A 16,068-nucleotide genomic window follows, 5' to 3' on the forward strand; every position below is an offset into this window, starting at 1 on the left:
TGCACATCACCTCCATCTCCGCAAATACGACCGGAGGAGTAGAGGCGGCCGCCGGACCCCCAAAGAGAGACGTGGGGCAGCGGCTGTAACCGCATCTCCTGAGCTTCAACAACAGGTCGCCTTTTGTAGACTCCTTTGGCGGGAAGGGCTACTTGGAAAGCGAAGGCTTGAAAGAGTGAAGAGGGGAGGTGGAAGGGTTCCCTAATTCGTCACACACACAAAATACCACTGGGTGACTCTTCTTCGTCTTCTCTATCCTACACTCCATTTACTGACCCCGTATTCTCTCCCGTAGGGGAGAAATCAAAGACACCTGTTTGAAGAGACTGCTGCATTTAAAGTCACCTGTGTGATTATTTGTGCCAGAGGGTGGCTGGGTCCAACTGCTGGAAGCAGTTTGCTTAGGTTCCGTTGGGGGGTGACTGCTAGGACATTGCATTTGTTGTTATTATTATTCCAAATATCCTTGAGGGAAACGTGCCCTTCTGAGAACTGAGACTTCACCAGGAGCCCTACCTTGGCATAAGAACTGAGACTTCTCCAGGAGCCCTGCCTTGGAATAAGAGTGACACCTTTGGACCACGTTTCTCAGTCGTACTTTGACGGGAGGAAGTGGGTGATTGTGGCTCCGTTGGTTGACCCACTCTAGAAGCCTGGTTACCCTTCTTGCCTCCACTTCCAGGAACCATGGCGGCGGGGGTCGCAGCATGGCTGCCCTTTGCAAGGGCAGCGGCCATCGGGTGGATGCCTGTGGCCTCGGGGCCCATGCCAGCTCCCCCGAGGCAGGAGAGGAAAAGGACCCAAGATGCTCTCATTGTGCTGAATGTGAGTGGCACCCGTTTCCAGACGTGGCAGGACACACTGGAACGTTACCCAGACACTCTGCTGGGCAGTTCTGAGAGGGACTTTTTCTACCATCCAGAGACGCAGCAGTATTTCTTTGACCGTGACCCAGACATATTCCGCCACATTCTGAATTTCTACCGCACTGGGAAGCTCCACTATCCCCGCCACGAGTGCATCTCGGCTTATGATGAAGAACTGGCCTTCTTTGGCCTCATCCCAGAAATTATTGGCGACTGCTGTTATGAGGAGTACAAGGACCGCAGGCGAGAGAACGCGGAGCGTCTGCAGGACGATGCTGATACCGACAACACAGGAGAGAGCGCGCTGCCCACCATGACAGCTCGGCAGAGGGTCTGGCGGGCCTTTGAGAACCCTCACACCAGCACCATGGCCCTGGTGTTCTACTACGTGACGGGGTTCTTCATTGCCGTCTCAGTCATCGCCAACGTGGTAGAAACCGTGCCATGTGGGTCGAGCCCAGGTCACATTAAAGAACTGCCCTGCGGAGAGCGGTATGCCGTGGCCTTCTTCTGCTTGGATACCGCCTGCGTCATGATCTTCACAGTTGAATACCTGCTTCGCCTGGCTGCAGCGCCCAGTCGTTACCGGTTTGTGCGTAGTGTCATGAGTATCATCGACGTGGTGGCCATCCTGCCTTACTATATCGGGCTGGTGATGACAGACAATGAGGACGTCAGCGGAGCTTTTGTCACACTCCGAGTCTTCCGGGTCTTCAGAATCTTTAAGTTTTCCCGCCACTCTCAAGGCCTGCGCATCCTTGGGTACACGCTGAAGAGCTGTGCCTCAGAGTTGGGCTTTTTGCTCTTCTCGCTCACCATGGCTATCATCATTTTCGCTACGGTTATGTTCTACGCAGAGAAGGGGTCTTCGGCTAGCAAGTTCACCAGCATCCCTGCAGCCTTCTGGTATACTATCGTCACCATGACAACACTAGGGTAGGTGCCATCATGGGAAAGGGGATGGAGGTTGGGGATGGGTGAGGTGACTGCGGGCTCATTAAGCTTATGTAACTGTTCTGAGGGAAAATAAATTGTTTTCTCTTTCCTAAAGGATTTTAGGAAAACATTATCTAAATGGTACAAAAAAAACTATTTTGATCTGCGAAATGGGTACGATACAGACATTGACGTGCTGAGGAGTTGCTGATAAATATTGAGTATTGATGGTTGCATGGGATAAACATATAAAGACATTTTAGAATTTCTGAATATGGAAAAATATTAACAATATATGTATGAATATATACAAATATTATGTCAGTGAAAAACAAAATGTATGCCCTAATAAGGATATGGATGTACACAACGTGTATTGAAATGTCTAGAAAGTGCTTCAAGGCATTCAAAATTTTCCATGTATATTTGAAGTATTATTTTCATATGAATAGATACTCATGGTGTGCATTTTCCCTCTAAGAACCATAATTCTCATTTTACAATATTGTAAAACATAGATTATAGATATCATTATCCAAAGATTTTGTGATACATATGCACATATTCATATATATGCACTTTAATCACGGCTGATAGGTTATGCAGTGTTTGAGAATATCTGGGCTGAAACTGATCAACTCTACAATATGCAGTGGAATGATATTTGCAACATATTTAAAACTCTTGGTTCATAGTTTCAAAAAAAGAAGCAAAAGTCTGTCATCCACACATTTTTTTTTTTAGAAGCTTCAGATCCCGTCAGGCAATGGGCCTACGCCCATTAAATACACATAGAAGACAGAGCAGTGTTTGGTAAGATTGATGGTCACCAAGGGCTGGTTGCATTGTAAAATGTGGGGTCCTGATTTTATTCTAGAATTCTTTTGTGCGTTCTTTTATTGAGGGTAATGAAGTTTTGTAACCAAAGGGACATATTCTGAATTCACATGTTTTGGTAGAATAGACTTTTAAGGCTATAATTGAGATTTTTTTAGATGATAGAAAAACGGAAAGGTGTCAAATGATTAATAATGTTAATCAAAATGCAGAAAAGCAGCAGCCATTTACATTATTACAGAATCTAATAAAATAAAATGGTTAGAGCTTTTACTTTTATGAGTTCTTAGATAAGCCAGGGAGTTATGTTACTGCCTTTTCTTCAGCTGTACGCTACTACTCTTGCATAGGTAATCAGCTCAGTAAGGATTGGGTAATGGCTTTATGACAAAAGTTATTCCCAAGGCTACTCTAAGTTTTGTGTTTCTGATTAATTTAGTTGATTTCCATACTCTTATTAGATGTATTGTGATGTACAGAATTTCTCATGTTTTCTTATGACCAAGTAATGGAATATTGTATATATGAAGGATGCTTGGATAAGTTAATTAAGAAATTATGGTAAAGTAAAATACAAGGACATGATTTTGATTAGTCTCATATTTTTTAGAGACCTGCTAGTACATTAAAAGATGAATTAGTCAAAAATCTATCTGCTACTGCTTATATTTCCTTTTTATTCTGTGGATAATTCTGTGACAGATTATGACGATGATGCAGAATAGTTTAGCAGTAGAGGTGTTTATTTCTTATCAAAGATTTTTGGGGGGTCTTTTTTAAATTTGAAATTATTTTAAGGACAATTGGATGACACCAATCACTATTGTGATATCAAATGAGAAGTATACCTGAATAAAAAAGAGGACTGTGTTAAGAGGAAATAAGGGGTTACGTATAAAAATGAAATACACTTTTAAAAATGTGGTATATATGACAGTGCTGCTCATGAAGTATCATCAGTGAGTCATTTTAATGTTTGTACTATCAATATGATTGAATATAGGTATTATAATGAGTGCTGGTAACATGCCATTTTCATCCAGCTAAAAGTTCTATACCAGACTTAAGAAGTTAGTATTATTTTAAAATTGGTTTCCTGAATTAACTTTTCAGTTTTTATTTTATATTGATGTTTATTTTCGTTTTCAGAAAAAAATAAGAAAACATTAACCATGAATGACAATTTTTATCATATACATAAAATATTGAAAAGCATCTACTTTTTAAAATAATTTAAGAAACTGTACCTTAGTGCCTGAGTAAACTCTATGCAGTGAATTTAGTTCATATGTTCCATAGGTAATTGGATTAAAATAATTAAAAACACACACTTTCTCAGGACATGGAAGCTAAATGACGGTTACTTTAAAGACTTAGCGCCAGTGAAGTTGAAAATTTTAATTTTCAGGAAATTAAGCTAATTAATGATCCTGATAGACTATGCAGTCATACTTTTAAGATGTAGAAATATTGATGCAATTAAAGTGAGAATATATATGGACATTTGGCAAAGCATTTGCTTTAGAATATAGCAATGTTTCTTAGGAATATGTCTTCAATCTCTCATCAAAATATATTGTGATTTAATTCCCTGGAAAAGTAGATTCTTATAAACTCTGCCTTTTGGTGTCTTATCTTTGTGACTCAACAGCATTATTTAATGATATAATATATTCAGCAAAAGTCATTGCATGACTTTATCTTCTACACTGTAATTTTATAGTTGGAGGATGAAGTATAATGCATAAATTTTATGGAAAATATTTAATAGTTGCAGTTAATATGAAGCTGTGCCTGAATGATTATCAAGACATTTTCATAATACTTTCCGAATTCTTTTTATTTGTCTGATGTTTTTAGTGGAGCTAATGTTCATAAATTTATGGCAATAGAAGAAAAAATGTGTTTGTAAACAATGGTTATCAAAAGATTCAGCTCATGTATAAAGTATCTACATGAGCTTTGTCATTAAGTACACGCAGAATCACCTGCTACCTGGTCATTTTAGACAATATTCAATTGTTTTTTGATCTGAGGAAATGACTATCTCTATCTTAGAATGATGGTGTATTTGTCTAATAATTTTTTTGCTCCCCAAATATTAAATATATTATTATAATATATTATACTATAATAATATATAACCTACCATGTATACTATGTGAATAATTATTTAATCTACCAGCAAAATGAATGATTTAAAAAATAGTTTTAAAGCTATCATTTAAATTTTATATCAACTAAAGTAGAAAGCATCACAATTTTTTAAAAACATCAATAAAAAAAGAATATTGTTTTTAAAAGAAACAGTGTTTAGATTCAGTGGTCAAGTAGCTTCTCCCTCCATTTCATCCTTTCTTTCTGAGCATAGTTCTTGACCTGCACAGAATCCTGAAGCACCCTTTTACCCACCTGGCTTCCCTTTCTGAGAAGAAATGTAAACTCAAATTATTGCCTTAAGCTGTCTTAATAGAAAAGAAACTGGAGCTCCCTTTTTTTTTTTTTTAAGTTCTTTTGGAAGATAATATTCAGTAGGTACTTTTCTTTCAAATTGTAGTAGTTAAAAGTTGATACATTTAGAAAATCTTTAAATGCTTACTAAAAATCAGAAACTATTTTGTAAAACTATATTCAACAAGGTCAAGAGTCAGATTACCATTGTATTTCAGACTTATAATCTGGGAACTAGAAGAGGTATCAGGTAGCCCATTTAATAATTTGAAGATTTATTATTATGTTAGGTGATGTTTGTGTTTTTAGTCATGATTACTAACCATTTGACAGTTTTTTAAAAATAGGAAATTGTACTACTCATAACATAAAACATAAGAATTTCAGAAGTGAGAAGTGCCATTTCCGTAGGCCTTGCCACTTGTTTAATTTAAAACAAAGTTGTTTTCATCAGTTTTCAATATGGGAAGAAAGTTGCTATATTGCATTTCTGCAAAGTTCATGTTTATAATGAAATTCTATGATATTGACTATGTAAATCATACTCTGATTTCTGAACAAATTTGTAAAAACAAAAAACTATTTTATATTATATATTAATCTGAAACAAATATGGCAAAATCTTTGCTCATACTGTCAGAAAACTTAGTGTAGTTATCCATTCATAAGACACTCAAAAGCTAGATCTAGTATATTTAAATTTTTATAAGTTAGGAGAATTACTATTTACAGAAACAAAAATAGCAAAATAATTTTTCTCTGCAATTTTTCTAGCAATGTATCAAGGAAATTTATTTTTAAAATTGGATGATTTTAGAGAATTTATCATATGCATACATATGCTCATATAGATAATACAGAATAATAGTATGTAATAAATATATATGTATTTTAAACAAGGATACACTTTTAAATAGCATTCTACTACTACCTGTCACTATTCTGATTACTTAGCTTTTGGGTAATGTTGTGAGTATATCTTGCAGAATCATTTATGTAGAGACTTTCAGTTTATCCAGCTATTATTGAAAATGGATGTATGTGTTTTCTCTTGTGTCAGCATCTATACATAAATATTGCTAATGTGTTAATATAAAAATCTTTAAAAGGTGGAAAGTACCAAAATTTATCTTTCTGGTGAAAAGTCAACCATGGGCAACATCCATTTTTATTTTGGCATAATACAATTTATTTGTGTAAAGTTCTTTATAGAGAGTGTTAGTTGATGGAAGTTGGAAATGAACTTTTAGACAATTATAGAAAATGCTGCATATAGTCTTCTTTTAGCATTACAAGTTACCAGATCTTTGATATCTTCATTTTGTTTTAGCTACAGTTTGAATTAAAGACAATATTTGACACAGCGTTTTAAAAAATATATGTATTTACCCAGCATCTCATACTTTAGCATTTATTAGGTTGCCACATGGAGATATTTTGGAAAGAAATTTTGTGTTTTCTCAATAGGGTACTCTGGCGAAGGGGTTCTTTTTAATATTTCAGTGGGTCTGTTATGTTACTATTTTTTTCTTTTTAGAGTTTTCCTACAGGCTACTGATTGATTTTGTATTACTTTATTTTTAGAGTTACACCATTTATTTCCAAATTTTCCTCCGAATTATACTCAAATTTGGAACTGAAATTTAAATTTTCTATTACTTGGTCTTTGAGTTCCTGGTAGAAGAAAACTTAGCTGGTGTTCATTTAGAATTCATAATTTTAAGCACATAAGAATTTTGTGACTTGTGTATAGTTACATAATTAAAAAGCAACAAATTTTTTTTTTGAAATTCTATTTCTTTGCTTATTTTTTTCTGAAGATCCTAAAACATTTTACAGAATATGGGACTTGCTGCTGAAGTGAGAGAGATGACAAAAGGAATATTGGCTATCTATCCCATTAATGTAATGCATTTCCCTCCTAGTTCTTCTGCCTGTGACTTACTCTTTTCATATTGCTCAATATCATTGCTGGCTTTACATTTATTCACACAGCACTGGAGTTTATCATGATGATACCCAGTTGATATAATAGACCTTGTGTTCTCATCTAGTGAACTTTCAGGTCCCTGGGGACAAACTACTCAATGGTATTTTACCTGGCCTGATGGAAAATTTAAAAAATCAGTAATTTTGCTCTAATTACCTTAAATAATTAACTTGTGAGTCATTAAAAATGTACAATTTAACTTATCTTTCATTGAATGAACAAGAACAGTGAAAAGGATTTTCACTGAAAAGGAAGCATAATTTCCCTTCAGAGCTGTAATAATGAATTAGTTCTTTCTTCCCCCACTTCTCCATATGTTTTATTTTGTTTTCTGCATATAGATATATAGATGTGTTCAGAAAACAATATATATGTAAACATTATTCTCCCCCTAACTTCAGTAGCTAGATTTGATGATGTATGATATTGTCTGATACTGAAAAGAAACCGGGTGAAACACCATTTCTGTGCATGTTTACACTGCTCTTTGCTTTAGTAGATTCTGTCTGCATGTTTTGTCCTTTAGCTTTCTCCTTTAAGAGCCAGCCTTTGCACTGATCTTCTCCATGAAGTCTTCTCGACCTCCCAAGCCTATATCCTTTATAGCTAGAATTGCATTTGACATTCGTAATACCATTTTATATATAGCTAGTGGTTTTACTTCTTGCCTTCCCAACTAGATTAAAAGGCTTTCGGGATTTCAGGATATACCTTTTGGAGACTTATCACTTGGTTCAGTGCTCAAATGTAGACAAATATCTATGTTCATGTGATGCTGATCATGGAGGATGATACCTGCACACCATGGAAAGCTCATTAGCTAAGAATCTGTGCCATATCAACATAAGCAGTAATCTACTAATCAAAGCCAAATTCTTTTGTTTTGTTCAATGTGAAGCATGTAGATGTGTTACTTGAACATTTTGTCTTCTAATACATCTACTCTTTTTGTTTTTCTCTTTTGACAGGGAAAGATCATGAGACCTCCACTTTTTCTTTCTTTCTTTTTTTAAATTTTAGAGTTTTGGGGTACATATGAGGATTTACTACATAAGCAAATTGCATGCAGGGGAGGTTTGGGCTTCTAGCAAGCCCTCTCTCTCGTTGGTAGTAGACATGGTACCCAGTGGGTGGTTGTGTGTCCCATTCCCCTTCTGACTCTCCCCTCCTTGAGTAGTGCCCAGTGTCAATTGTTCCTGCCTTGTGCTTGCGTGCTCAATGTTTATGAGTGAGAACATACAGGTTTCAGGGTTTTTTTTTTGTTTCTGTGAATAGTTCATTTAAAATGATGATCTCCAGCTGCATCTATGTTACTGCAAAGGACATGGTTTTATTCTTCTTTATTGCCGTGTAGTCTTCCAATGTGTATATGTACCACATTTTCTTTTTAGTCTGCTTTCAATGGAGATCTGGATTGGTTTCATGCTTTTGCTATTGTGAATAGTGGAATAGTGCTGCAATGAACATATGTGTGCAGGTGTCCTTTTGGTAGAGCGATTTATGGTTCTCTCGGTATATTTCCAGAAGTGGGATTGCTGGGTCATATGATAGCTCAATTTTTGGTTCTTTGAGAAAATGCTGCGCTGCTTTACACAAAGGTTGAACTAGCTTACATCCCCACCAACAGTGTAGAAGTGTGCCCTTTTCTCTGCAGTCTCACCAACACCTGTTGTTTTTTGACTTTTTAATGATAGTCATCCTGACTGGTGTGCAGTGTCATCTTATTGTACTTTTGATTTGAATTTCTCTAGTGATTAGTGAAGCTGAACATTTTTCATAAGTTTGTTGGTTGCTTGGATTGAGACCTCCACTTTTTCATTCACACCAAATTCTTCTGCAAAGATTAGAATTAATGGTAGTCAGTGACTATTTTCTGGTGAATTGCAGATGTCTTTGAGAATCATATGGAGATATCTCACAATATAAGTGAATCAGAACAGAAATATACTACCTTATCTTGCAAGCTCTCTTTGTTATGTAAAATTGAGAGTGCAAGGAGTCCATGGACCAAAAGTTAGTTTAATGACACTTTATTCCCAGAAAGGTGTTCTATCTCTTACCTGGTAACATAAAATGGCACTTTTTTCTTTACCCAGGTGTACTCTTTTATACATAAAATAGAATGGTTTAAAAATAGTGAACTATTGTCATTAAATGACATATAAGACTGATGCAATCTCTGTCAGGAAGAAATTCATACTCTAAGGGATTAAAAGGCAGGTGTGCAGTATAGGTACATATTCTGGGATAGTGCAAGCCATTTTGCATTGGGAATTTTGACAAGTCTGTTATATAATGATGATCTAAACCATAATGTGTGGGAGGAGTAGGGGATGAGTTATCAGAAGTTAGTAATGAGAAAAAAATAACATTGAAAGAGTAGGATGGCAACTGAGATAATGTCAAATAGGATGAGAAGGCTTTGTATCTAAAAGTAAAAGGTCTTGAAGCTTTTGTGTGGACTGAGTTCTTCTGTCCTCCTCATTTTCTTCACTTTTAAGAGTACTAGTAATAGTGCTGTTAGAAAGCCAAAGCAATACCACAGACTTCAATTTAACAGACTTCTGTTGATCATTTTCTACCATTTTCCGTGGTCATTGACCGCAGCAGTAAATATAAAGGATTACTTCCCAATCTTAAGAATTATGTAGAAATAGGATAATGGGAGAGACAGAAAATAAACACAGAATTATATGACGCCAGGTAGAGTTGGATGTTTTGAACAAAATAAGTCTGGGTAAGAAGCCTCCTCTTTTGGATAGAAGACAATCAAAGCCTCTTCAAGGGACTAGTGTTTGAACCGATGGTTAATTGATGGGAAGAAGGAACTCTGTAGCTATCTGGATGAAGAGATTTGGAGGAAGACACAAAAGTAATACAAAGACCAAGGTGGGAGAATGTTTGTTCTGTTCCGTCTAAAGTGAAGCAAGGAGAGTAAGGGGCTTAGTAGCAAATAGATCTGAAAAGCAGTTAGTACGAAATAAAGTAGAATGTTGTAGACCTTAGTAAACACTTCTGTTTTCACCTGAGGTGAAAAGAGGACACATTAGAAAGTTGTGAGCATGGTAGGGACAGGATATGATTTCTGTATTAAAAAGAGTACAAGCTTTATAGCATTAATTTTTTTTAAATGGTCATTTTAAAATTAACTTCTTTATCATGTATAAATTTTCATTCTTCATTAGATTTGTTTTACTTAAAGTTTATATCCAATTATTCATGAGATTGTCCAAAGAAATTGAGTATTTTATAATGTATAATTAAATTACTCTCAACTGAAAAAATAAAACTAGTTCAAATGAAAAAAATATGAACTCCATATTTTAGCTGAAAAGACAAAACTGTTTCTCAATAGATATGTAGTTATTTGGAAAATGACTGCAGATAATTATTTAAATATTGGTTTGCAAGCTAATTAAAAGATTTTCATTCTTTTTTTTTCTCACTTTGTAGTAGGTACATGCGTATCCCCTCCAGGTATTTTGTTGTTTTTGTGAGTTTAAAAATCAAAATGGTTTACATGTCTTAAAAATCTGTGAAGATTGCCACAGAACATACATTTTTTAAAACACATTAAGTTGTGATCATGCGTATAGCAGATGTGTAATGCAAGCTTGCAGAGACAGTGCTTTGATAAGAATCACCATGTTAAAGAATTAAACATAAGCATGAATGGATAATTGGAGAGACTTGGGTTTGGAAGAACAAGAATAGGACTAAAAGAGTATGCTTTCCAGATAAGCAAACTGTGAAAATAGTTTTTGATTCTAAGGGAATTCAGTGCAGCATCTCACTTTGGCATACTATTTCTATTAAAACATCCACCTTCCAAATACTTCTGCATCTTTCCCATAAGTTCTGTCCAGAGCCATGTTTCCTGATGAAGCATGCTAGGATTCACGAGGGTAACCATAAAGGAAAAATGTTCTGGCATTCCCTGTCCTTGGCGTGTGATGAAGTTGGATAATGACAATTATACTTGTATAATTACTCTGTTTTACTACTTTGAATGGGAAACTTGTTTCCTTTCATTATGCTATAGCAAATAAGGCTATCTAACCTAGTATCATCTTAAGGCATTTTGGAAAAAGATAGTTCTTCTGCATATTTAGCTAGCACATTGAAACTTATGAAAATGTTTCCAGTTCTTACCAGATGAGGTGTTTGGAGAATGAAAAATAAATAGATGTACTATTCTTCAGTTAGTTCAGCCTAATAATGCACATAAGACACATTTTTGTTTGTTTGTTTGTTTGTTTATTTGTTTGTTTGTTAGAACTGTGAGGTACAAGTGAGGATTAACTACATAAGTAGGCTGCATGCAGGTGAAGTTTGGGCTTCCGACTGGCCAGCTGGCTTTCATTCCCCCCACCCAGTGGATCTGTCCCCCGCCTTTGTGTTGTCACTTGTCCCCCACCCTTCTTCCTCCCTCCCACCCCTAGCAGTGCCCGGCAACTGCTGCTCTCTCCCTTGTGTTCATGTAGACACGTTTTTGAGTCAGAAAAAGAATATACCCTATAGATTCTCCCTAATGTTTGAATCTCTGCTTTAGTCTAAAGATATGAATCATACAATTTTGACTTGGAGGGCTCTTTATTAACCATTCTATGAAAACTTCTCAATTTTTACTTAAAAAACTAAGATGGAGTGTAGTCAGGAATTTATATGAAATCACAGAGCTAGTTAGTGGAAGAACTTAAGCTACATTTCTGGATGATATTTTGAAGTCTAATATTCTTTATGGCACCATACACTGAAAGGTTTTTTTTCCCTCCTATCACTCTCTCTCTCTACTTTATACCTATCCCCACTCATTAAACAAAATATTAAAAACATAAAAGGGAAATAACGCCAAGAAGTGTATATGAAGGTTTAAATGTTTCCCCATACTATAATTAAAATTTTAATAATGACCTTGTATTCTTCATGTAATTTTTAATCTAATGGGTGACTATGAACTGATAGCAAATTCATTTAATAAGAAATTCAGAACATTTTTATTGATATTGCTTTCACCTTGATCTTTTGGAAATAATAAATAAGTATAGCAATCATAACTTGCATTTTATTCAAATATATGGTTTATAGTTGGATCCTTTTTATTTTTTCAACCATAGTTACTCTGATAAACACTGCATTTGTATTTTCACAATGTTAAAATATTATATTAACTTCAACTATATGTTTGAATGCAAGGCTGAGCATATCATAGCCAATAATATGAAAGACATCAAACTTGAAAATATCTCGTCTTTGGTTTACTTATTCTTGTGAAATTAAGAATGAGACTTGAAGTTGATATTCAATTAGTTTTCTGATTATTGGTTTTCCAAAATGCTATCTATGACTTTTTAAAAAGATGTGTAATCAAGAAAGTATTCATATTCCCTCTATTCATATTGTCTACTTTATTAGAACATTTTTGTAGTTAGAAAAAAGTCAAAACATCTTATAGGCATTCAGAAGGGAACACACCACTGTGGAAAGAATATAAGAATAAATGTCAGAAGGACCTTACTTCCGTTTCATGAAATTCTTAATTATGGAAATTAAAATGAATATTATTTCCAATTCTTTATAGATAGCCTTCCTTCTTTTTATGTTTGCAATAAAAGACAGTTGTTTTGAAAGGCATAATTGACTTAGAGTGAATACATGTTAATCTGTGGCCCTTTTTAAGTATAGAATTTCTGCTTTTGGCTTTAAATCCCATGAAGTTGATACAGAATTTCAAAAGATAGGCCAGCCACGGTGGCTCACACCTGTAGTCCTAGCACTGTGGGAAGTGGCGGCAAGAGGATTGCCTGAGTCCAGGGATTCAAAACCAGCCTGAGCAACTTGACAAGACATCTTCTCTACAATAAATCAAAAACTTAGCTAGGCATAGTCGTGAGCACCTGTGGTTCCAGCTGCTTGGAAGGCTGAAGAGGAAGAATCACCTGAGCCCAGCAGGTTGAGGCTGCAGTGGCTGTGAGCTTACCACCGCACTCCAGCTTGGGCGACAGAATGAGACTCTGACTCAAAAAAAAAAAAAAAAAGATAGCACAATAAATATCTTACTATAGAGAAAAATAATATAATTCAGAAAATAACTACAAACTCTTTTCTATATGGAAATCAGACTCTGTATTCAGGGTGGACTTGGTCCTAGAGTATTGGTAAGTAAAGTGCCAATCAATTTTACAAAGAACTTTATTATTTTTATGTAGAGTCCAAATGTATTCATAATAATCTTCCTGAAAGGTAAGATTGTTTTATTTCGAAAAAAATCCCAAGCACAAAACTGCCCGAAGGCATTTTTTTTGTCAAGTGTTGGCAATAAGTTTCTGTAATGTAGTATTTTAAGCCAAATTCTGAATAAATTTAAAATATTTTGTAGACCACTCACATTCCTTTACTTCTGTCTTTTCATTGTTTCTCACATTTTGTCCAATTTTTGGATCTATACATATTGTGTTAATATTACTAAAATATGTGTGCATTTGCAATGTATGCTAAAATATACATTTAGGAAGCCCAAACACACAAATATATCAATACAAAATACCAGCTTAGGCAATATAGCAAGACTTCATCTCTACAAAAAAAAAAAAAAAAAAACCAAAAAATTAGCCAGGGATGGTGGTGTGCACCTGTAGTCCCAGCTACTTGGGAGTCGCCTGAGCCCAGGAGCTCAAGGTTGCGATGACCTGTACTCCAGCCTAGGCTGTAGAGTGAGACCCAAACTCCAAAAAGAAAAAAATGTATACATATATAAATATGTATTATATAAATATAAATACACATATGTTGATATATACATATTTCCTACTCTTTTGTTCTGAGAAAACACAAGATAAGCTATTGATAATATTTTAAGAGACTCTGGTCATATGGGAGATGAGAAAAACTATTTTATGTCTCACTTTCTACCACTAAGAAAAAAAAACAAAGAACGTTACTTTGCTATATGAAGGATTGCTATTATATTTTTGTTATGGTTATTAAATATACAATATTAAAGACAGCACATATTTCTCTTGCATGAGAAAAAGTCACCCTGGTAGACTATTAGGCATGATCGTTGAAGAGTTGTTGATTGATGACACACCATAAATCAATAGGCGTTTCTTATTTAGAAATGGAAATTTTGAGTCACCATACAAAACTTATTTGGGGGTTGAAACTTCAACATTTAATGAATTTGCAATACCAAATTATAAAAATCCAATGTTTCTATTTTCAAATTCTATACTTAGCCATTCCCATTATTTTTTTCTACCCATTTTCAAAAAGACTTTGAAGCCATTTTCTGTCAAATAAACCAACATTATTAAATAAGCAAGTGCCAAGTATTAAGGATGAAGGGAAAATGATGGAGAAAACAAATTATATTAAATAAAGCATTATTGAGCATAAAATCAGCTCTGAATTTCCTGTCAAAGAACAGGAAGAAAATGTAGTATGTTTCATGGCTACTTATACAAGAAAAGAAAGTTTCTTATTTTATGGTGAGTTTTTTAGAACAGTAAAGTATAAGAGATATATGTGATGTAGATCTTTATAAGCAGGTTATTGAACAACATAACCAACTGTGTCTGCACCAATAGTTCCACAAAATACTTAAAACTAGTTTTGATTTGGTCATGTCATATAAATATTTATAAACCAAGTAATAATATTATAAAATATAGACATTTTCGCAGAAATATGAATAATTTAATCAAAATATACAGCTCCCAGATAATTATGAGGTTTATGTAGAGAGTTTAGTAAATGTCAAGAGATGTTTTTAGTGTAGACTGAAGACCACCAGGTTAGAATTATCTGGGATGCTTATTAAAAATGAATATTCTGGGGGTTCACCTAAATCAATTTTAATAGTCTGTGGAGGTGGGAACCAAGTTATTAGCATTTTCAGTTCTTGCATCCACTTTAAAAACCACTAATCTGCAAGAATGTGTGCTCAGCCTATCTCAAATATTATAATCCAATTTTGACAAGCTGGAAGTTTGAAAGTCAGTAAAAACAAACCATTTAAACCTACAGTCTAGAGAACGTAGCTTAAGTGCTAGTTTTCAGTTTTATTTAATGGATATAGTCAGAAATTCAGAAATCTTGAATATAGGCAATAAACTGATTTTTTATTGCAAAAGCCATATCCTATCATGTACTAAGGTAGAAGGTTTCACAGATAATAACCATCAGTTCTAGTATTTAGAAGACCAACTGGACTAAAGAAAACACAACTACTTCCTTTAGGAATCTAGGATTGTGAATTTGTAAAGTTACCAATTTCCTAACACCATCAGGGATAGGTGGGCTGAACTTTCTTTAGTGGAGGAACATGATAATGGACCAATTGATCATATTAGAAGTAAAGAACATGGAATTAGATTGAAGCCTCTGAGCCTCCTGAGCTCCTTTGAAGAGCCTATGAAAAATAAGACAGCCCAAAGTATGACAGCATGAGACTAGATTTTTCTTTGGGTTAGTTGTTTTTTTTTTTTTTTTTTGGTCTTCCTTTACTCTCTCTCTCTGTCTTTTTTAAAATAAGATAATTGATTGGAAAGGATTTACTTCCCAGAGAAGACACTTTTTAATCACATGCAAGGGGTTTCAAATGTGCAGAACCTAAAAATAGAAAACAAATTAGTCGTGGATTCTTAGAGTATAATTGAGCATAAGGGAAGTTCTATGTAAAAATTCACTAAATGACTGATTTGATGTTGCGATTTTTAATTGGCTTTTCATGGGCGATTGACAGACACACATATATACATATATATATGAAGGGAGGAGGGGTGGAGGAGAGATAAAAAGAATGAGAGAGAGAGGAGAGGAAGAACAAGAGAAGGAGAAAGAGAGGGGTAAAGATATAATCTGGCCGGGCTCGGTGGCTCAGCCTGTAATCCCACGCCTATGGGAGGCTGAGGTGAGTGGATCGCCTGAGCCTGCGGGTTCGAGACCCGCCTGGGCAGGCGAGACCTCATCTCTACAATAAATCAA

At 35.0% G+C, this 16,068-nt stretch overlaps 1 protein-coding gene across 1 annotated transcript; it reads left to right on the forward strand.

Moving 5' to 3' along the window:
• The first annotated feature begins 370 nt into the window (after positions 1-370).
• Positions 371-1,806, forward strand: LOC103261126 (potassium voltage-gated channel subfamily D member 2). The gene is made up of 2 exons (XM_008058745.2): positions 371-516; positions 554-1,806. Exon 2 carries the CDS (start codon positions 688-690, stop codon positions 1,804-1,806), a length of 1,119 nt encoding a protein of 372 aa, XP_008056936.1. The 5' UTR covers positions 371-516; positions 554-687.
• The last annotated feature ends 14,262 nt before the right edge of the window (positions 1,807-16,068 follow it).

Source organism: Carlito syrichta, unplaced genomic scaffold (assembly GCF_000164805.1).
Source record: "Carlito syrichta isolate Samal-C Ts95f unplaced genomic scaffold, Tarsius_syrichta-2.0.1 Scaffold303605, whole genome shotgun sequence".
NCBI classification, from domain to species: Eukaryota; Metazoa; Chordata; class Mammalia; order Primates; family Tarsiidae; genus Carlito; species Carlito syrichta.

What these genes read in the sequence shown, in the direction of transcription:
- LOC103261126 (XM_008058745.2), top strand. Translation starts at nt 688, where the DNA reads ATGGCGGCGGGGGTCGCAGCATGGCTGCCCTTTGCAAGGGCAGCGGCC.